The sequence below is a fragment of the Alexandromys fortis genome, unplaced genomic scaffold, assembly GCF_014885135.2.
Source record: "Alexandromys fortis isolate MF-2015 unplaced genomic scaffold, M_Fortis_MF-2015_v1.1 scaffold_69, whole genome shotgun sequence".
Lineage (NCBI taxonomy): Eukaryota > Metazoa > Chordata > Mammalia > Rodentia > Cricetidae > Alexandromys > Alexandromys fortis.
Window position 1 is genome coordinate 3,961,437 of NW_026067951.1, and position 22,161 is coordinate 3,983,597.

Consider the following 22,161-nt stretch of genomic DNA (forward strand, 5'->3'; position numbering starts at 1 on the left):
TCATGATTTATCAAAATAAAAAGGACTAACCCTGCTGTGGTGGGGCATGCCACATGACAGCACCTGGGAAGCACAGAGAGGTAAATGTAGCTGCATCTCTGGGAGTTCAAGTCCAGCCTGGGTTAACAGAATGTTCCAAAACAGCCAGGGAGACACAGTGAGAGCCTGTCTTTTAAAGAGTCTGTATCTTCTTAGCTGCCCCAGACAAACATGCACTTTACAAATGGTCATAATACAGACTGAGAATGAGGTTGTCAACTACTGATTGACAAGGTGAGAAGACAGAAACACGCAGATCCAGAAGTACAAATCCTGGTTCCCAGAAACCCTTGTTTCCTAGTCTGTCACGGTCTAAAATAACTGTCTCAACACCTTCAGAAAAACGATCCTTTAGCCTATGGCTCCTTTTCAGGATTATGGGCGAGGTATCTGGATAGACGACCACAAAGACATTTTGCCCCTATAAAATATGGTGTAGGCTAGGCTGTAGGCCCTGGAAAGATAGTCTGGGGAAAGAAAACCCAAGCCATCTGCCTCACTAGCTTCCTGCCTTATGTCTGGCCTTCATCATGGTGGAAGGGGGAGGGGAGGGGTTCCCAGATGAGAGGATGGCGGTTGCTACAATAGGTTTTCCTCTGAATAACAGAACCTCAAAATTTCATGTCACACTGCCCTACATTTGGAAAACAGGGATGTGGGGTTGACTGGGTCAAGATCAACAAGGTGTGTTTTTGCAAGTAGTCAACACAGAACACACATTAGTGTGTTGTTTGCACAAAACATCAAACTGACTCTGGACAGGCCTTAGTACCTGATCTTTGATAAGAAAACCCACCCAGACATGGCTGTCCCACTCTGTTTCCTCTGGTAGCACTGTTTTGTCTTTGGTAAGGAGAGGTTAGTCTTCAAAGCTTGTACTTTAGGTATTGTGAGAAGTTTCCTGCCAGCTGGATACCGAGGCACAAAAGGGGATAGGGAAGAACCACACTAGCATTTACGTTCACATTCTAGCCCTGTCAGGAAGACCGCAGAAATGTTTGTTTTCCCAAGGATACATATGTACTATGTGTATATATGCATATAAATGCCTGTGTATCAAACCTCAGTATTTCAGTGAGGAAAGTGAGAATTCCATTCTATAGCTGAGGAAATGATTAGCTCCACTGACTCTTGCTAAGATGTCAGCATTCTCTGTAAAAACAAAAGCACTTCCTCCATTACAATCTTTGTTGTAATATGGAGCGGCAGGCTGCGTCCCGCCACCCGGCCACCCGCACTGCTAGCTTTACCTGAAATAATTACATGGAAACTGTATTCTTTTAAACACTGCTTGGCCCATTAGCTTTAGCCTTTTACTGGGTAGCTCTCACATCTTGCTTTAACCCATTTCTAATAATGTGGGTAGCCTCACGAGGTGTGGCTTACCAGGAAAGATCTTAACCTGCGTCTGTCTGGAGTGGGAGAATCATGGCGACTCTGACTAGGCTTCTTTCTCCCAGCATTCTGTTCTGTTTACTCCGTCTACCTAAATTCTACCCTATCAGAAGGCCAAGCAGTTTTCTTTATTACTTAACCAATGAAAGCAACAGATAAGATATAACACCCACCTCCATCAAATCTTTACTGGTTTTTAAACTTCTACTCTGGATAGGAATCTATCTTGTTTCTAGACCCAGATACTTAATATTTTCAATCTAGATGTGCAATAAGTACTTTTCAGTTCCAGATTCTGGAATATTCCCAATTCTGCTGAGTTTTCCCTCATGTCTCAGAGCTCTTTTAAATCCATGGTTAGCAGATTTAGTTAAGCAAGACACCGCGTAGTCATCACTGTCAGACTTACTGGGGAACTGTTGGTCCAATTTTACATCTTGGATGAGTCCGCCCCACAACCCATACTGCGGTACTAGGACTTGTTCAGAGGAACTTATGTATGCTAAGCAAGTGCTGTACATAGGGCAGCATCCTCTGTGCTGTTTTATTTTCTATTTTAAGACAGTCTTCTAAGTTGACTAGGTTAGCCTTGAACTTGTAATCCTTCTCCCTCGGCCTGGCTATGAATGCATTTCCCCCAATACCTGTTACTTTGGAAAGCGCACCAGCAGAAAAGGGGAAGGACTCCAAGTATAGTTCTTAAAAACAGACTTTGGAAGTAGATGTGAAAATGGGAAAGGCATTTATAAGATGTAAACCTGATGGAGGAAGGTCATTGGTTAATTATAATAAACCAACTGCTTGGCCTCATAGCTTAGAACATAGATGGGAGGAGGAAACAGAATAGAATTCTGGGCGGAAGAGGAAGTGAGGTCAGACTCTGCTCTGCTTCCAGAGGGACTGGACAGCTCTGCTCTCTGGAGCAGAGACGCCATGCTCTGCTCTCCCAGGCAGCTCCAACCCACGATGGACTTAGGCTAGAATCTTCCTGGTAAGCGCACTTGGGGTGCTTACACACATTACTAGAAATGGGCTAGTCCAGGTGCGAGAGTTAGCCTAGAAGAGGCTAGATAGAAATGGGTCAAGCAGTTAAATGAGTACAGTTTGTGTGTTGTTATTTCGGGCATGAGCTAGCCAAGCGGCCGGGGTGTTGGGGACGCAGCCCCGCCGCTCCTATTTCAACAGATGGCGCCCAGTGAGGTCAGATTCTGCTCTGCTCCCGAAGAGACCCGACAGCTCCGCTCTCTGGAGCAGAGATGCCATGCTCTGCTCTCCCTGGCAGATGCACGCAATGAAGCTCCTCAGACCCAGGATGGACATAGGCTAGAATCTTCCCGGTAAGCGCACCTTGGGGTGCTTACACAGATGATTAGAAATGGGCTAAATTAATATGTGAGAATTAGCCTAGAAGAGGCTAGATAGAAATGGGTCAAGCAGTTAAATGAATACAGTTTGTGTGTTGTTATTTCGGGCATGAGCTAGCCAAGCAGCCGGGGTGCTGGGGACGCAGCCCCGCCGCTCTTATTTCAACATAAACCAGGCCAACAAATCAAGGCAGTATCTCTAACACACTTGGCTGGGGTTGCTGTACTGAACCAGTGAGCCCAGGTTCTGTCATCAGCCTCTGAGTTTCTGAGGGTTTCCAGAGGTAAGTCCTATTCAGCTAGGTGGACAGTACCGGGCAGAATGGACAGGCTGCCTTCTATTCTTTGGAAGGACATCTTGGTGGCCAGTTATAAACTGTACACACTTCATTTCTTTGTTTAAAGAGTATAATCCATTTATTCAGCATCTACTTGGTGTTCTGCCTTTTACCTTGTGAACTAGGTACCTGGGAAAGATAGAAAGGCAGAAACTGGGGAATGTTAGCAGAGAGGTTCCTGTGTGTGGTCAGCACGAGGGCTGACTCTCCCAAAGACTGTCCTGTGGTGTCACAGCCCTCCACTCTGCCTTCTGTTTCTCACTTCACAGTCACTTTCTTTGTTTCTTTTGTTCTGGATACCTTTTTTCTGAGACAGGGTTTCTCTCTGTAGCTTTGGAGCCTGTCCTGGAACTCACTCTGTAGATCACAGAGATCTGCCTGTCTCTGCCTCTCAAGTACTGGGAATAAAGGCAAGTGCCACCACTCCCAGCTCTGGATACTTTTCTTCAGTCTAGAATAAATGTTTGTTTTGTCCATCTTAAAAACTCTTCCTTAGCAATGATAATAAATTTTACAGACTTTTAAGAATTGCTTATTTTTTAAAATTATCTTTATTTTTTTTTTGTTTTTGTTTACCGAGACAGGGTTTCTTTGTAGCTCTGGGGCCTGACCTGAAACTTGCTTTGTAGACCAGGCTGGCCTCAAACTCAGAGATCTGCTTGCCTCTGCTTCTCGAGTGCTGGGATTAAAGGAGTGTGCCACTACCACCTGGCTAAAATTATTTTTAATTATGTGTATGTGTATATATGTTGATGTATGCACATATGAAAGTAAGTACCTAGAGAGGCCAGTAACATTTCATCCCCTGGAACTAGATGGCTGTCAGTGGCTTAATATGGGTGTCAGTAACCCAACTCAGGTTCTTTGTCAGAGAACTATGTGCTTTTAAATGCTGATCCATCTCTCCACAGTTCAAAAAGTTGTCTGTAATTCCAGTCTTTAAGTCTGTCTCTGCCTACGGAACAGACCTCTGCTCTGCCACTGTAGACGACTGCTCTACAGAGAAGCAAATGTCAATGTCACCATCACGTCACTGCTCTCACCTTTTCCAGTTCTGTTCTGCGTGGCCTTCTCGAGACTGAATCATCTAGAGAGCTCTTGTGTACTCTTGCTCCATCTGTCTATCCCACAAGCACAGAAACTAAAGATGTACAGACAGACCTCTGTTTTCTTTCATGCTACTATCATGACTTCATCTTTAAGATGAAGTTAGCAGCTTGTCCTGTAGCTGATTTTCAATTCACTCTTCTAGCTGTGAGGATGAGCTAGTCAACTGCTGTTTGACATATTCCAGCAAGGTTCACTAACAGGCTTTAGATTACCATGTGCCAAATGAAGCCATCTCACACTGTAGGTTTCCTTCCCCTTAAACACCTGTTTTCTAGTGCAAGCACTGCTCTCTAAAGCTGAACATGCTAAAGTCATCTCTTATTCTCTTTTGTTCTTCACATCAAATTGGTACCTGAGCCTAATGACTGCATTCGTAGGGTTGAAGTCCACACATGGATGACTCTCCAGTGCTGTAACAACAAGTTCTGGCTCTAAGGTCTAGTTTCCAGGGACCTCCACAGTTACTGTTTTCTGTATATCTCGTACTTTGAAATAAATGAGAAGATCCATTTGCTCATTAGATCATTTTACACACATACACATTCATATTTGATGTATTATTTTTACTCTATTTCGACTTGAAAAAACTTCTACTAATTATTAAGATTTTGGCTTTAGTACCAACTTATCTATCAATATCCTTCTCATTTCCTCAAGACAGAATACTTCCTGTCACCGATAGCAGGCACTTTAACTTTCTGACTGTTCTACAATTAGATTATATAGGTTGAGGTGTTTTGCTTATTTTTCTATGTGTCTTGTGGTATATAATTAATAAGGAGTTCAGGAGCTGGGTGCTGGTGGCACACACACACTTTTAATCCCAGCACCCAAGAGGCAGAGACAGGCACATCTCTGTGAGTTTGAGGCCAACCTGGTCTACAAAAGAAAGTTCCAGGAGCAGCCAGAGCTACACAAAGATACCCATCTTAAACAAAACAACAACAACAACAAAACAAAACAAAAAAAGAGTTCATGAATCCACATATAAAATGAATTTTTTCGTAAAAAAATTGTTTAGCTAGTATGAGTGAAGTTCTTGGCTCAATCCCCATTACTTCCAGGAAAAAAGGTGTCTCACAGAACTTTAGGGCTGGGCTATAGCTGGGATATAGCATTTGCTTAGCATGTGTGAGGTCACTGGTTCCAAAAGTTTCTCATGTTTTTTTTTTTAAATAGACATTAGGTATGACTGGAATCATGCTTTGTGTTCTCCCTCTACTGCAGAACACAATTAAGCAATTAATACTTAATACTTTTCACCAGTGATAGGAATGATGCATAGCTGTATTTCACAACAATATAGATACTTCTGCAGAATAAAAATATCATTAAATGGTTATGATGGTTGGAAATCATACCCTGAGTTCACTCAAATATTACAAGGAGATTGGGTGTGAATTTGATATATAATATAGAAGACTGTGAAGACTGATGATCAAAAGTCCATCACTTATATCAAGAAAACATCATATTGAGTGAGGTAACCCAGCCAGAAAGACAAATATCATATATACTCACTCCTAAGTGGCTTTTAGACATAAAGCAAAGAAAACCAGCCTACAATTCATAATCCTAGAGAACCTAGACAACAATGAGGACCCTAAGAGAGACATACATGGATCTAATCTACATGGGAAGTAGAAAAAGATATGATCTGAGTAAATTGGGGGCATGAGGACCATGAGAGAAGGTAGAAGGGGAGAGGAGAGGAAATGACGGGAACAGAGAAAAATGTATAGCTCAATAAAATCAATAAAAAAGAACTAGTTAAAAACAAACAAAAAGTCCATCACTAACACTTATTCAGAGACAGTAAAAGCAAAAAGCAAACATAAAGAATTAGAGTCAATGTCTGCAAATATTTTTTTAAATGTGCTCAAAACAACAATGCACTGAGTTATCACAGGGACTGCTGTTCCTTAGAGTGACAGGGTCCCCAAAACAGAGGATGGGGCATAGGTGCAACCCACTCGAGGAAATCTGAGTATGACTCTGTGGTGAGCCTAAATATCTCGATTCCCTCAGCTGTTCAGCTTTATAAAGTGAGCTTTAGTTCAGAACTACTAAGAAGCCTATTCTAGGTTGTAAGCATCACACAAACCTCTGGCATTTGATACTAATGCACTAGAGAATTACCTGTGGGTTTGACTATTTCAGACTCCCTAAATCACTTTCTTTAAAAATTATTATTTTAAATGTGTGAATGTTTTGCTTGCATGTTTGTTTGTGTATCACGAGTATGCCTAGTGTCTCTGGAAGTCAGAATATGTGGGATCCCCTGGAACAGGAGTTTCAGAGGGTTATGAGTTGTCATATGGGTGCTAAGAATTGAACTTGGAAGAGCAACCCGTGTTATTAACAACTGAAATATTTCTCTCCAGCCCCACTTACCATTTTCTTGATAAAAAATGTAACTTAAAGGTAGTTGTGCATGCATGAGTATGCATGTGTGCACGTGTGCAGACGTGCGCGTGCGCACACACAACCTTTTTGTTCAGAAATATTTGCATGCTTTCCCCTCACTCGCAGTGGCTGATTCCTGCTGAAGAGATCACCTTTCAGTAGAAGAAATTCTAACCACTTGGTTTTCAAAACCTCAGATTTTAAAATGTTAAACAAAAAACACTCCCTTGGTTATCATGTAATGCTTCTACTGGGAAGCTACCAACCAGCAGTGAAGGCAGACTCTTTCCTATGGCAAAACCCTTGTGCTTCTAGTTCTTTCTTGTCAAATCTCCAAAGAAGGACAAAAACTCCCAGAGCTCCTGGTTACACTGCACATATAGAAAAACAAACAGCTTAAAGAAGATAAGGAAAACTAAAGAAGGTTCTTTCCTCCCTTCTGTCCAATTTGCAAATTTTAATATTAGGTATTAAAATGTTATGCAATTTTTTTAAAAGAGTAGAAATTATAGTTTATACTTAATGGCTGCTGAAGTTATTTTACTATGGGGAGCCTTAGCAAATAATGGTTCTCAAAAAGCTAACTGTAGCATATGCAATATATGAGGAAAGACTTTGCTAGCTGTATCTACTAACATGTTAAGTCCTCAAGGGAAGTCCAGGAATGAGGATAGTGGTTTAGAGCACTTGTTGCTCTTGCAGAGATTCCTGACCCCAAACCATCCACAGTTCTAGCTGCAGGGGATCTGATCCCATTTTCCTACATCCTAAGGCAGCAGGTAGGTATATGGTACACATGCATACAAAACATTCATATATATAAAATAAAATAAAGGGGAAAAAGGAATGCTGAGTGAATGAACACTAATCAGGAAATTAAAATTACTATCGTGTCATTTTACTTATAAAAACCTCTTATTGTAATGTTTGATTCCATTGAGTTCCATAATGTCAGGACCAAGAGCAGACGTACAAACTTTCAGAAAAGCAGCTCAAAAATGTTGAAACTTACAGGAAATGAACCAGTAAAACTTAAGAGGAAATGAGTCAAGAAGTGAATCTCAAATTCTATTTGTAGTAAAAGGGTATGAAGATATTTGACTAGTTCAATCTCACAAGTAAATAGCTCATTTACGAACTGGCTTGTCTTTGCTTACCTAGAACATGTACAAGAATAGCTAAAATAGCTATTCTTTGAGATTTATCTGCTTTGAGATTTATTTCATTTCTGTGATGATAAGCAATGAAAAGCAATAAGTATGAGGAGCCAAAGGTGCGGGTATGAAACTGAGGTATTCTTTATGAGTAAGGGGAACTAATTATGAATTCATTATGAACTAATAAAATGCCCTGTGTAGTATAAGTACATTATAAGTAAAAAGTACTCTAAGCTAAATGGATCTCATTTTCTCTGACCAGTGTAGCATTCCCTTGCTATATGGAATCAGCAATACACATGTAATTAGCAGGTGCTTGCTAAGGCGGATTTGTGTCATCTTTCAAGAGTCTATGTTAGAGTAGGTAGTTCTGAAAATAAAGTACTTTTAGTTGATAAACAGTGATTCTATATTCTGTATTATGAAAGAAGAACACCCTGAAACACTTTGTAAGGTTCTTGTAAGAAAAAAACCCTACCTTATATAACTTTGTTCTAAGATGCTAGCATTGATTAATTCTCTGCATCCTGCCAGAGTTGACTATCCACATGTAAGGTTCCTCAAATTCCAAGTATTATAAGTGGACCTTGTCAACATCACTGTGACTGGGTCAGCATCTCTTCAGAGGTGCATGTACTGTACCAGACTAGAGTGAATGGATCTTACACAGCAAATGTAGAGTTTTCATTTGGCTATCCATAAAAATCAAAGCATTAGAAAAAACACTTTGGAAGCTAATGTGGTGTTTCAAATGCAAGGAGGGATTATGAACAGAAAAACTCTTTCTAGTATAAGAACAGTGCTTCTCAACCTGCTGGTTGTGATCCCTTGGGGTTGCATATAAGATATTTACATTACGATTCATGACAATAGAAAAACTGTAATTATGGAGTAGCAATGAAATAATTTTATGGTTGTGGTCAGCACAACCTGAGGAACTGGATTAAAGGGTTACAGCATTAGGAAGGTTGAGAACCACCGACAGGAATGTAATGCAGAGGCATATGTCTAAATGACTGTCTTACAAAGGCAGCATGCTGATTGTTACGTGGAGGGATCAGGCATGTACTCTGGCAGCAGAGAAGAAAGTGGTGTGACACTCACAGGAGGCCTATCTCATGCTGACACATCAAGGTATTCCTTCCTGGAAGTTCCCTATGAACAAATTGCTATAGACTCAGGGCTAGACTTAGTTAAGCATTTGAGTTAGAGTGACAACAATTCTGCATGGAAGGCTTAACTAATGAAGAAATAATTTTCACTGATTATTAAAATGTAAGTACTAGAATATTTGAAACAATTAGAAATCACCGCAAAACAATTTACTGCAGTTCAGTGTACACAAGTAGTAACTATGATTTTTTTAAAGCCTCTTTTAGGCTGGCATGATGCTACACACCTTTAATCCCAGCACTCAGGAGGCAGAGGCAGGCAGGTCTCGTGAGTTCAAGGCCAGCCTGGTCTACATAGCAAGTTCCAGGACGTCCAGATTAATGGGAGATTCTGTCCCAACAATAACAATAACAACAAAAGCCAACTCTATACCTACATGCAATCTCAAGAACAAGCATCACTGTAAGCAGAAGATAGCTGAGAGTTTTACAGAAAGAATGAGCTAAAGGAAGGAGTCTAGGATTCTAGAAGATAAAGAGCAAGAAGAGAGGTGGAATGGTCAAGCCTGTGTTCGATGAAAAGAAAGACATAACTTGGTTTGAGTGTTGGCTGCCCAGAGGCAGTGCCTTTCTGATATGAAAGGAAAAAAGAGTCGGGCAGGACCTGGAGTGCCATACCTAGGAGTTTGTGTTCTTCAGACTCTGAAGTTCTAAACAGGGTTGTTTTGGTTGGTCAACAGTATGGAAAATGGTCAGAGGGTAGTAGATTGCTTTGGGCTCTTACAGTATACAGAGAACGTGAAAACAAGGGTCTCTATCAGGCTAGCGTGAGCTGTAAGGAAAGATACCTGTAGGGTGAATCTACCAGGATGAAGACTGATGAGGCATGCTGCTGTCATGGCTGGATGTGAGATTACATCCTATTAGGTTGGACAGAGTGGGAAGGCAGCAGGAAGAATAGGTCAATGGAAGACGTTTAGGCTTGGACTTCCTGAAGCTCATGCATCACTGTAGTAGCTTCAGAGAGTCAGCATCACTCAGTGTCTTTTCTCTCTTTCTCTGGGCCATAGCATACACCTGCATGCCACATCTTAACACACTGGACTTGCACATACTGAAAGGCTCACGCTGGGGCCTCTCTGATGATGAAGGTACACACACAGTAAAGCTGATAAAGCCTCTTACAGACTGAAATACTGCAGGATAATCTCCAGCGACAACTTTTGTATCTTGTTCTATATGTACCTGCCTGAGTGACACAGATATGTAACAGGGATAGCCCCCACTCATCAGCCATCACTATCTGGGGAGGGCAGAATCGGGTCTGAATCACATGGAAGCACCTCCACCTCTTCTAACCGCAAGTGCTCCAGCAGGGCGCAGCAACATTTCCCTGCAACTCTGAGATTGTTTTAGTCTTGAACAATATTGAAGATGGGGAAAGACTGCCAAAAATTTAAGGGGAAAACTCTTTGAAGAGCCAGCAGTGGGAACATAATAATGCTTCCTGGCATTTAAAATGTCTTATGCTATTGAAAGAAATTATCCATTATCTTGAAGTGTGCACTTGACTGAGTCTACACTTACAGAAACATCTAGGGAATTTTAAAACATCTTTTTCTTAATAAAAGAAAAGAAAACAAGAGGTCAGTGAAATGAATGCAATATTGCAGAATTAGGTTTTAGACAGAAAATGCCAAAGAAAAGTTCACATATGGCGAAAATAAATAATGCTATTTTCTAAGTTCTCAACATTACCAGTCAAAAACTCATCTATAAACAGTGTAGGGAACAAATATTACTGCCTTTAATAACTAGCTACCTGCTGGACATAGGAATTGCCTCTTTTTATAAAAATGAAACCATTCTCAAAAACAGGTTGACAACTGGATAATAAGAAATGACCCAAGAATTAATTAACTAAATACAACACTGAAGTAAATAAAAGAAAAATTAGCCTATCAAAATAAAAGAAACACGAAATTAGGTTCCAATTAAATTAGGCTCCAAAAGACCTATGAGGAGCTCATAAAAAGAGTAATATGCACTTACCTGGTTTTTTATTCTTTTATGATTTAATTTCTAATTTTACTCACTACTATCTGATAATTACATGAAACACTTATTTTAACCATCGGCAATTTAAACTATTTTAATTTTTATTTCAAGGCCACGAGACAAAGGAACCTATTTATTGCTTAAGGGAATTTTTTTAAACAAAAATTAAGGCTTAACCTTTCATGTTTTAAAGCCAAGACTATTTAAAATCATTTATAATAATGCTGTAGGGAGACTTTTTCTTGGTACGCAAAATTAAAAAGATAAATTTACAATTATGAAAAAATTAATAGTTTAGGGATTAAATTGTCCCTTTCCTTTGTAGATGAATTTGTCTGGAAATTATGAGACATATTTAAACACAGGGTACATTCAAGCCTTGTGCAAAAGTGAGAAGATGAGGCCTCATGCATTTTACAGTGTGACCGGTCATGGTACAGACAGTGAGAACACTCTACTACCACTGTTAAAATGTATAATAGCACTAGCCCTATGAGTGGATTCTAACACTACTTTATAAGTGATAATCCTGATAAAGAATAGAGTCAAGAATGCTGCTAATCACATTTTCACCACTGAAAGAGTCCCTGATAGAAATCAGACTAATAGACAAATGCATTGATTTTTTAGTTAAACAACAACAAAAAATGTTTTAGTTATGTAGAAAAAATAATCGAAATGTAAGATTCAAATAGTTTCTGATGCCACACATAAAGGTTCTAATGAAATACTTTAGCTATTATTCAGAGCATCCCTTAGCAGGGAAAAGCACTTGCAGTGACCCTCAGGTGGCATCATCTACTGAAGGGCAGCATGCTGCTTGAGGAAGACAGGGAAGGATACTTTGCTAATGGGACATTTTGACCACAGCAGAAAGCAGGCAAATACATCTTCAGATACATTATCTCTTTGGCTACAAGAATGTTTTCATATAATTAAAATTCCCTTCTGACAAACAGGCCATATTTCTAGGCTGAGCACCCTCCATTTTAAGAAGGCTAAAATTAAATTCATAGCCATGCATGGTAGCACAAGATTTTAATCTAGTATTTGTGAGGCAGAGGCAGGCTAATCTCTGTAAGTTCCAGCCCAGCGAGGTATATACTGTTAGACCCTGTCTCAAAAAATTAAAAACATAATACAATAAAATATAAAAAAATAAAAATTCACGATTTTTAAAATTTTGGATGGAACGGCACTATGGTTTGAATCTGAAATGTCTCCTATAGGCTAACATGATGAGAGCTTTCCCCTAGCTAGTGACATAATTTTGTAAAGCAGGAACTACTAGAGTTGAGAACTACCTTGAGGAAGTACATCACTGGTGGCATATTGTTAGAAGTAGTATCTTGCCCTGGCCACTTCCTGTATTTTGTTTTTACTTCCTGTTGACATTAGGCCAATAGCCTCCTCAGCAACACTCTCTCACAAACAGTGAACTTCCTTGCGATGGGCCCCAAAGCAGTGCCAAATGACTGTGGAATGAACCCTCTGAAACCATATGCAAATAAAAAAAATCTTTCTTCCCTTTGCCATATTCCATGAGGCATTCTGTCACAGCGACGGGAGAGCTGACTAACACAAATGGCTACGGATCCACTGACATGGACATGTTCTCTTTCGTTTTTGAGACAGGGAAGGGTCTTACTCTTTTCTCTGGCTATCTTGGAACTCACTGTGTAGACCAGGCTGGTCTGGTCTCACAGAGGTGAAACTCACAGAGATCCACCTGCCTCTCCAAGTGCTGGGATTAGGGGCGTGTGCCACCACACCCAGTTAAGCCCTACTGTTTTCTTTCCTCTCCCTGCCACTCATTCCTGAGGGTATCAGGACATCCTTTCTAGTTTACAGTCACTGCAAGCTCCTTCCTGCCTATGTCCTTTTCTGAAAACTACATGGCTTCCTTCACTTCACTCAGGCTTTTGTGCAAATGTCATTTTTTGATAAAGGATTTTCTCCTTCTGGATCCTTCACTGTACACGTTACTCTATTCTTATCAGTATCAACAGACCTATCTCACCTAAATTAACATCATTTACTTATTTATTCATTTATTTTTTGATGTCTCCTGAAAGGCTTAGAAACTCGTAGGTATTATGTATTTCACTTGCCATATTCCTACCACAAAGACAGTATCAGTATTGTGAAATAACTTATAGATATTATTTACTGAAATAAAACATTTTCACAGTTAGCATATTTTAAGAAAATCAATGCTGGGGCTGGAGAGATGGCTCAGTGGTTAAGAGCACCGGCTGCTCTTCAAGAGGTCCTGAGTTCAATTCCCAGCAACCACATGGTGGCTCACAACCATCTGTAATGAGATCTGGCACCCTCCTCTGGCATGTGGGCAAACATGGAGGTAGAATGTTGCCTACATAATAAATAAATAAATAAATCTTTAAAAAAATCAATGCTGTTTTCATATGAAAGAAACTGATAATGTTAAAGATGTTTGTGATGACTGATAATGCCAGCTCGACAAGGTCTAGAACCACCTAGAAGACAAACCTTCAGCTGCATCTGTGGGATATTCCAGAAATGTGTAACTGAAGAGAGAAGACCTACCCTCAATGTGGGTTGCACCTATGATCATCCTATGATCTGGAAGGGGGACTAAATAAAAAGGAGAAAGTGAGCTGAGCTGAGTACCAGCATCCATCCTTTGCTTCAGACTGTAGATACAATGTGACCAGCAGCCCAAGGTCCTCCAGCTACAGCTTCCTGACCATGAAGGGCTTATACCCTTGAACTACTAACAAAAATACCCATGCCCCAACTGTTTTTGTCTGAGTAAGAAAAGTAGTTAACATAGAGTCATCAGAGGATTTACTCAGATACTGTGGATCAAATTAAAGCTGTAAGTTAATTTCTTGAAAAATTGAACTGTCAAAAGTTGATTTTTTGGGAATACTATTCATTGCATAAAGTGAAGTCCCACACAATAAAGGTATATTTTTAAAATACTTGAAAGAATTAAATCACTATGCTTATGGGCTGTTGTTTGGAGATTTTAGCATAGTAGGGTTAAATCTAGTAGAGTCTCATAAATATTGCTTGGGTCTCTTCTCTCAAAACTAAGCTGGTATAATGTTTAAGATACACAATATTTTACAAAGATCCAAGTGCTATTTCTCCCTTCAGGTTTACATGTTCAAGCCTTATTGCTTCTTGAAGTTGGGGTTCTTGAGAATGATGGTCAGTAATATCCTGTAGCTTTCATTCTTGTATTTCTATAAGAAAACCTTGCAGAATTACAATAAAGTTCTATAGGTATTAAGCTAATCACCTGGGCACAGATGATAGAAGGCCATGGAATTTTCAAAGTTATAAGCAAGATTGTCCAAGCCAACTCCCTCATACATTACAGAGGAGAGGAGATTATATGTTAAGGCCCAGAAAATTCAGAGAAGGATGCCGTTGAAACATTTTGTTTTTCTTTTTTAAAAATAAAGAAAACAAATTATGGTATTTGAGCAACCATATTAGGCCTTTCCAATACAAAAAAGAAAATGATACTAGCCCTTGAATGAGGCAACAAAATTTTTAGGGAAAAAGACAATTACATAGCCCAGAATGTGACCATAAATAAATGACATAATGTCCTTTATTATATCATGAATTTTAAAGTCGAAAGTACAGGATGGAGTTGGTGTGAAATTCAACACCAGAAAAATAAAGAGTTTTCCCCTTTAAGAGAATGGGACACAAAAGCAAGACTGTAAGACTAAAGTCGCTGTAATGATACCCAAGTATCAGGTGAACAAAAGGAAACTTTAGTAAAAATGAAGTATGTGCATTCTCTCATTGAAAACTTTTCTCCTTTTCTCCTTGGAAAAAACACACACGACCAATTTCAGAGTCCCCATGAAGATTCTCCTGGGAACATCCAGCTTCATCCCTTGCCTCTGTGTGTCTGAATGCTTGCATCATGTGCAGGAAGAGTAAGGTCTTCCACTTACCGGGACTTGTGAGGGCTCCCAGGGCACTGCTTGTGGTAGAGAGAGGGTTTGCATTGGTGCTGGTGGCTGAGGTTTGGGCGGCAGCTGCAGCAGCAGCCAGTGTTGCCAGATTCTGTAATTGTAAAGCATTCATGCCTGCAGAGGAAGAGAAAAGAGATCTTAGCACAAATTTTCCTGTTTTCTAAAATGAAATTGCCCCTGCCCCCCACAGACCCCCTGCTCTTGGTCCTGTGATACCGTGCTCATCTGAGTTGTTTCAAGGATAGGTGTGATTTCACCACTCGAGTAGGAACTGGGATCTGTTTCTCAGAGGACACCTCCTTTGAGTTTTAATATCATCTTCCATTTCTAGAGATGGAGTGCTAGGAAGGGGTACCTGAATTGTATCCAGTACTTCTGAGTAGACCCAGGTCTGAGTAGACTCACTGTCTATCCTAACTTAGGACTGTCTTCTCTCAATGCTGTAGAGGTAACTATGGAGTTAACGGAATATTCTGTATTGAACGCACAGGGTGATGGGGACTGGAAACTTTTACCTATGAGTGAGCTGACGTGAAAATGGTGAGAGCTGGGCATAGGCAGCTGCAGGACAAGCACTGGAGTAAACTCTGCATTCCCTAACTTGACAGGTACACAGATACGACAGAAGAATTAAAGATCATTGTGTAAATGCTCCTGCTCTGAAACTGAGCTGACGCAGGTGCTAATGTTGGCTTTGTCATTTTTCCAGGTACATGGGTGTAGACAATTACTCAGCGTCTTCATTTCTCGGGGACCAGGTGAACTGTACCTGAATGCAGAGAGCTGTGCAAATAAATACGATGAATGCAAATTAGCATCATCTAAGTACTCAACGAATGTTAGTGATGAATGCCTCCAGACTTATCTCATCCTGTCTCCATAGGAGGAACTCAGTGTAGGATGGACAAGAATTGGCAGGGCCTTAAATCATTTTAAGTGTAGCCTGATGACCTGAGGTCTCCATCCTCAGAGCCTACTTTGTGGAAGGAGAGAACTAACTTTGGCAAGCTGTCCTCTGATCTACACATGTATGTGGTAGTAGAGAGACAGACAGACACACACACACACACATTAAACCTACAGCCAACACATTTTTGACTAGAATGAATTTCTGATTATTAAAGTTAAAAGACAGAATGCAAACGAAAGTGTGCAAGAGTGTAAGATGGGCTGAGGCTGGGCTCTGGCCTGCTGTCTTTACTGTTTAGAGTTTCAACATTCTTCCCCTCACTCCTTCTGTACTCAGTCAACAGGTCCTCTAAATACCTGAGGTAATTTCCCCCATGATTCGTCTCAGTAAGTAACAGTAACAATGTGTCTTTTCCTATAGAGAAAGAGACAGGAGTCAAGTAATCAGCTTAATTTTACCTTCTCACAACTCAAACCCAGATACCCAATAACCATCTCTTCAACAAATTTGACTTGTTTAAGAGGAGCAGCCTGATAATGGTTCATATGCACCATGAGGAAGAAAGATAGTTTTCCCATCCTAAGCAGATTCCAGACAGCAGCGCACAGCTGGCTGAGTGCACGAAGAAGAGCCTGGTGCTGAGCCCTAGAATAGCACTGCTTCTGTGCTCTTTTGCTTGGGCTCCTGATTTGAAAAAAAGCTCCTTGAGGGGTTTGATGTAAAGTGAGTTTTCAGTATGTCACAAATCACTTCCTGCCTTCCTTCAGGATCCATTGGACTTGCTGGGTTGTGTAAATTCAAACAGCTACCCACTTCTTTGGCAGCAATGCAGAGATGCAGGATATGGAACATGTGAAATCTAGCCATCAAATGTGTCTGGGAGTAAAGCTTTCTCTTTGTCTCTCTGGTGATGGTCTAACAGTGGCGTATTTATTAGAAGCACTGTGGGGTTAAGAAGCACTAGGCTAATTTTTCAGGTTCACTTTAGTGAAGTGGAAGAAGTACGAGACTTGCCTGGCTTTAGTGGAGACCCACTCAGACCAACTAAAGACTGTATTTCTTGAAAGCTACCTGAACACACTTCATACTCAAGTGTGACAAGAACACCTGGACTGTGAGTGATTTTGCAGAGTGAGGCCCACTGCACAGATTCATCTGTCCCCTTTTATTACTAGTGTTCCTTCTAATGTTCTAAAGAAGTGAACCATATGACTATTCTACAGACAGTTGGGCATATAAGAGGAGGACTTAGCAATGAAAATAAAACCTCACCCATGCATTTGGCACCAGTTAGTAACAATTATTATAGATTCAGGTCAGAGGGCCCTTTTCCAGTACACTTAGGACTCTCCCTAAGAGGGAAGCACAGTATTAGAACCAGTCAGAAGGCTCTGTATCAATTGTCCTGACTGAATACATTCAGTGGGTTAGTAACATCAGGTCCTTGTTTCTTTGTGTTATCCATAAACTTCTTTACTTGTTTTGTATCCTATTTAGATACTATATGCAATTCTTACCTCTATAACAAAATACTAAGATTTTTGAGGACAAAGATTCTACCTCATGTTCAAGTCTACCAACACACACACAAACACATGCACACACACACACACACACACAGAGAGAGAGAGAGAGAGAGAGAGAGAGAGAGAGAGAGAGAGAGAGTGAATGAATGAATGAATACATGATAGGTCATGGATAGACTTACATAAAATGAGTGATCTGAATAATAGCACACAATTTTAATCAAGTGTTATAAAGAATATTGTTTGTTTAGCCAATCATTGTTTTAATTCCCCTATTGATACACTGGTACCAAATATTCACTGTTTTTCACAATCATTTGTTAAATGTATACTTATTAGACAGACATCCTTTACCTTACATACTGACATTTATTACAGGTTAAATGTATACTTATTAGACAGACATCCTTTACCTTACATACTGACATTTATTACAGGTCTTGGAGCCAAGTTGGCAACAAGGAGGCTCTCTTCTGTTCTGTTCCTGTATGAATTCAGAGTGAGGGTATGTATCCCTTCCAAAGTGACCTTCCTAATTTTCCCTTTACACATATCACCACATGAGAGAGTCTCTGCCATCTTCTTCAACCTTTTCTTGTTGATAAACAGAAAGGCCAGATAGAATAATAGTCTCCATAATATCACTTTGGAGGATGGCTAACACGGTCCAAAGACCATACTGTGATGCAAACACAAGCTACTGGCCAAGGTAGTCAAGATGTCAGTCCATTCCCTCATTCGTGCTCTGTTATATACTGGTTATGATCCTACCATGAGTAGGAGCTTGGAAAACTTTTAGTGGGCATGGTGCTTCTCAACCCTCCACTGACAAACAGCATATCCCTGGTGACAGGTTTGGGTTCTTTCTGCCACAAATGGGCCAGGGTGTTCTCATTCAAAATTAGACATCTCATTTACCATCCCTCTTCTTTCTTAGGGTTGGCTGTTTGGAGAAATGGTCATAGCTCTCTGTAAGAAACTGGGTGGGGCAGGCTCCCAGAGTTTCTCTGCTGCCTTCCATCACCAGACTTTCCCAGAGCACTGGGTTACCATCTGCCTTAAACTGCTTCCTACCCAAAGCTGTTCTGAGGGACTGCAATATCGCTCCTGTCCTTTACTAACTCTGTCTTCTCCCGGGGCCCACAGGCCGTCTTACATGGTCCTTGCTTCCAGTCATTTGTTTCCTTTCACTTTTTCATGGGGCAGGGAGTGGTCCCAGTCTTCCCTTCTTTCCCAGTTCCTACAGCAGCCCTCTTCCCACCCCACTCATACTTCCTCTTTCACCAAGAAAGGGCACCAGACGGAAAGGCGCCTGTCATCCTTCTTGGAAGCTGGCTCTGGCTTGGCAAACAGCTTTTCTGAGAAGAAAAATGGCCACATTTTTCTGTTCTGTTTAAGTTCTGTTCCGCTGGGCACCTCTCAAGCCAAGGGCAATAATCTAGGTGACTAAACACAGAAAACACTTAAGTTTTAGGAAATCTCAAAGTGAGCTAGTATGATGATGGCAAAAAGAAAAAACTTGGGAGTGAGGAGAGTCAAGTTTTCATTCATTACTTAATAAGAAAATTCCTCAAAAATAAAGAAATTATGTAGAAAACAGATGTGCAATATTCCAACTTGAAATTTAAGATTAAAAAAATTATTTATAAGGAGAAGGGCATGAAAATTTAATTTAATGTTCACCTTAGGTTATTTTGTGTCTTATTGTTCATGGCAATTACCATAAATCTGCATATCAATAAGTGAGAACAGATGTCAGTTGTTACAAGTGCTTGCCAATCAGGTCTGTTAAAAAGTGACAGATGGGTGGTTATAGAACACTCTCATAAGGCCGCACAGTCACAGGAAGTGTCTGTGGTGTGGACTGCTGGAGACTCAGGGAAGAACACAGGGTCTTTGTGGGCCTATGAGCACACTTCACTCTGGGAGCTGCTCCAACTGCAGCTTCTGAGACTGCACAGACGCTGCTTTTGGAAACTCTCTTCTTTACTTGTGAAAGGCACTTTCAGACAATCTTCTCAGGTTTTGTTGTTTTAAGCAAATGTTTCACTACACTTTATTATTACTTTCAAAATTTAGAGCTGGCTTCCAGAAGGGAATTGCAGTCAGCTCAGTCAGATCTGAAATGAAGCTGTTCCCCTATTCCTCAGGAGGTAATTCTTCACCTTTAGCTTCCAGTCTCCACGCTTTTATGATCCTAGGGGAGGACAGAGATCACTTGGGACAGTACTTGCTTACCATTCACAGAGCCCTGGATTCCATACCCAGCACCACAGAAACTGCCTGTGGCAGTACATACTGGCGCTTCAGAGGGTAGAGGCAGGAGGGTCATGAGTTCATGGTTATCCTTGGTCATGTATTGAGTTTGTTCTCAGGGACTAAAGGTGCACGTGTTTAATGCCAGCACTCGGGAGGCAAAGGCAGGCACATCTCTGTGAGTTACAGCCTACTCCTAATCAACTGGACTTTCCAGAATGAAGTGAGGCCGTTTACTATTTGTCCTAGCGGCTACTTCTTTAGCAGCTGTGGGGCTCTACTTTCAACCGGGATTTGGTATCTGCCCAGTAAGCCACCTGTGAGACACCTTATTGGAGCTTATGTTTATGTGAACACACATGGCCTGGCTGGGACACAGTGCTGTGTCATAAGCCTTATGGGCATAGGCAGCTCAGGTTTTGAATCAGGCTGAACTGGTTTTGTAATATGGGTGCATAGCCAATGACTTAGGTTAAATGTATTAGCCTACATCTTCTTAGCTTCACTTGTCCACTGTTCCATGGCATGCCAACAGTTCCTTATTCATAAGTGGTATCTGACAGGTCTGTATCCTAGTCCACACCACTCCAGTTAATGGTGCTATGGTGTCAAGGTAACGTATTTAGCCATTTCACACTTCTGTTTTTCCAGTTTGCAATGTAGTAAAAAGGTGACTTTTGCCTTTGGTATACTCTTACAACTGCATGATGTTACAAAGAATTAGGTTAAGTGCAAATGTCCAAGTGTCACCTCTGTTTGCCCATTAGACGTCTTCTGAGGTGCCACAGTAGCCATGAAGAAGTTAAAAATCAAAAGCATACTTGGTCCTTATTCTTTTTTCCTTCACCTAAGATACATACTCTTAGGTTAGTTGCAGATCCCATGTTTCTCAAATTTCAAAAATCCACTGAACAAATACTAGAAAAGAGCTAAATACGAGTATGTTTTTGTTAAAAATTTTAAAAGGTAAAATAAAATTGATTACCTTCAAGCACAGTAAGTACACATAAAAGGGTTCAGCTTATGAAGATTTGATTCTAAATCCATTTCTGCTTTAAAATTCCACATTTAGTAAAGCTTATTTTTTATAGAAACCACAAAAAATGTAGTTTCAAAGGAAAATGGTTTAGATATTTTTTTGAAGAAAACATATAGCTGATATATAGCTACAGTATAACGCATAGCTCATGATGGCATAAATTGGAGCTACAGGCAGATGCGGCTGACTTGGGAAGGAGCTTATATGGAACTACCCTTAAGAATGAGCATTCTGAGACCACTTGGGAGAGACAATCATACCAATGACAACATGATGGGACCTTGAAGGGAGACAGTCTCCTTTTAAAAAAAACCCAGAGTAGCTTCACTAGGAGAGACAGCCATGAAGAGATAAGAGAGAAGACACATGAAGCATGTCACTACGGGGAAGCCTTCGCATGCTCTCAACAACAGAGTTTCTGACTTCTCTAGGTTTTCAGGAGATGGTATGAACATGATTAAGCATAGCTTAGCATATATGCCAAGATGCAGACATTAGGTAGAACTTTAAACTTATCTTGCAGCAGCAATAGGGAGATGCTGTGTACTGATATTTCATTTGTATTTTAATAAATAAAGCTTGCCTAAAGATCAGAGAGTAAAACAGCTGCCCTGGTCAGCCTTACAGACTGGGCAGTGGTGACACATACCTTTTCAATTTATTTTTTGTTTTGTTTTTCTATTTCATTTTGTTTTTTTGAGACAGGGTTTCTCTGTAGCTTTGGAGCCTGTCCTGTAACTAGCTCTTGTAGACCAGGCTGACCTCGAACTCACAGAGATCTGCCTGCCTCTGCCTCCTGAGTGCTGGGATTAGAGGTGTGTACCACCACCACCTGGCTGACACACACCTTTAATCCCAGTAGCCACACTAGTATGACATAGAAAACAGGCGGTAGTGGTGCATGCCTTTAATTCCAGCCCTAGAGAAGAATATAAGATGGGAAAAGACAGCTCTCAGGAAGTCTCATTCTGAGGATTCCTGGAGTTAGGATCACCATTTCAGACTGAGGTAAGAGTCAGTGGCCAGCTGTTTTGCTTTTCCGATCTTCAGGTTAAATCCCAATATCTGTCTCTGGGATTTTATTAATCGTGCTACAGAGCTGCAAGGATATCATAGTTTCTTAACTGTAACAGCTGCAGGGATATGTGACCTGATTTTTGTGACTGACAGAGAAAGGTAGATAGATAGCTACAGTGTCTGTGGGCCAACAATCAGACTTTACTGATGTAATTATTTAATAATGTGGCATCTAAAATTTATTTTTCTGTTTACTTTTTGCCTTTTTCTCTCCTCAAATGAAAAATGTTTTGTTCATATAAATGAACCATTTTTAAATCTCTGTCTTCTGAACTATTATGCTTTGATAGTTGTTCATAGCCAAATAGTATTGGTTTGCAAAATGCTTCACACTCTTTGGCAGTAAGAGTTGTGTATATCCTCACCTTTACCATGTCAGACTATCAATCAT

The 22,161-nt window shown here is 40.4% G+C and overlaps 1 protein-coding gene and 1 long non-coding RNA gene across 18 annotated transcripts in view; one reads left to right on the forward strand and one right to left on the reverse strand.

Moving 5' to 3' along the window:
* The window catches only part of Celf2 (CUGBP Elav-like family member 2), a 520,719-nt gene that overhangs the window by 32,747 nt on the left and 465,811 nt on the right, over nt 1-22,161 (reverse strand). For all 17 annotated transcript variants that reach the window (XM_050150619.1, XM_050150620.1, XM_050150614.1 and 14 more), the window contains one exon: nt 14,942-15,076. In XM_050150619.1, coding sequence (XP_050006576.1) covers nt 14,942-15,076 — 135 coding nt within the window. The remainder of the gene's footprint in view (nt 1-14,941; nt 15,077-22,161) is intronic.
* Nucleotides 15,089-22,161, forward strand: part of LOC126506798 (uncharacterized) — a 34,759-nt gene continuing 27,686 nt past the window's right edge. Inside the window, exon 1 of the long non-coding RNA XR_007593341.1 lies at nt 15,089-17,903. This is a non-coding gene — a long non-coding RNA (uncharacterized lncRNA). The remainder of the gene's footprint in view (nt 17,904-22,161) is intronic.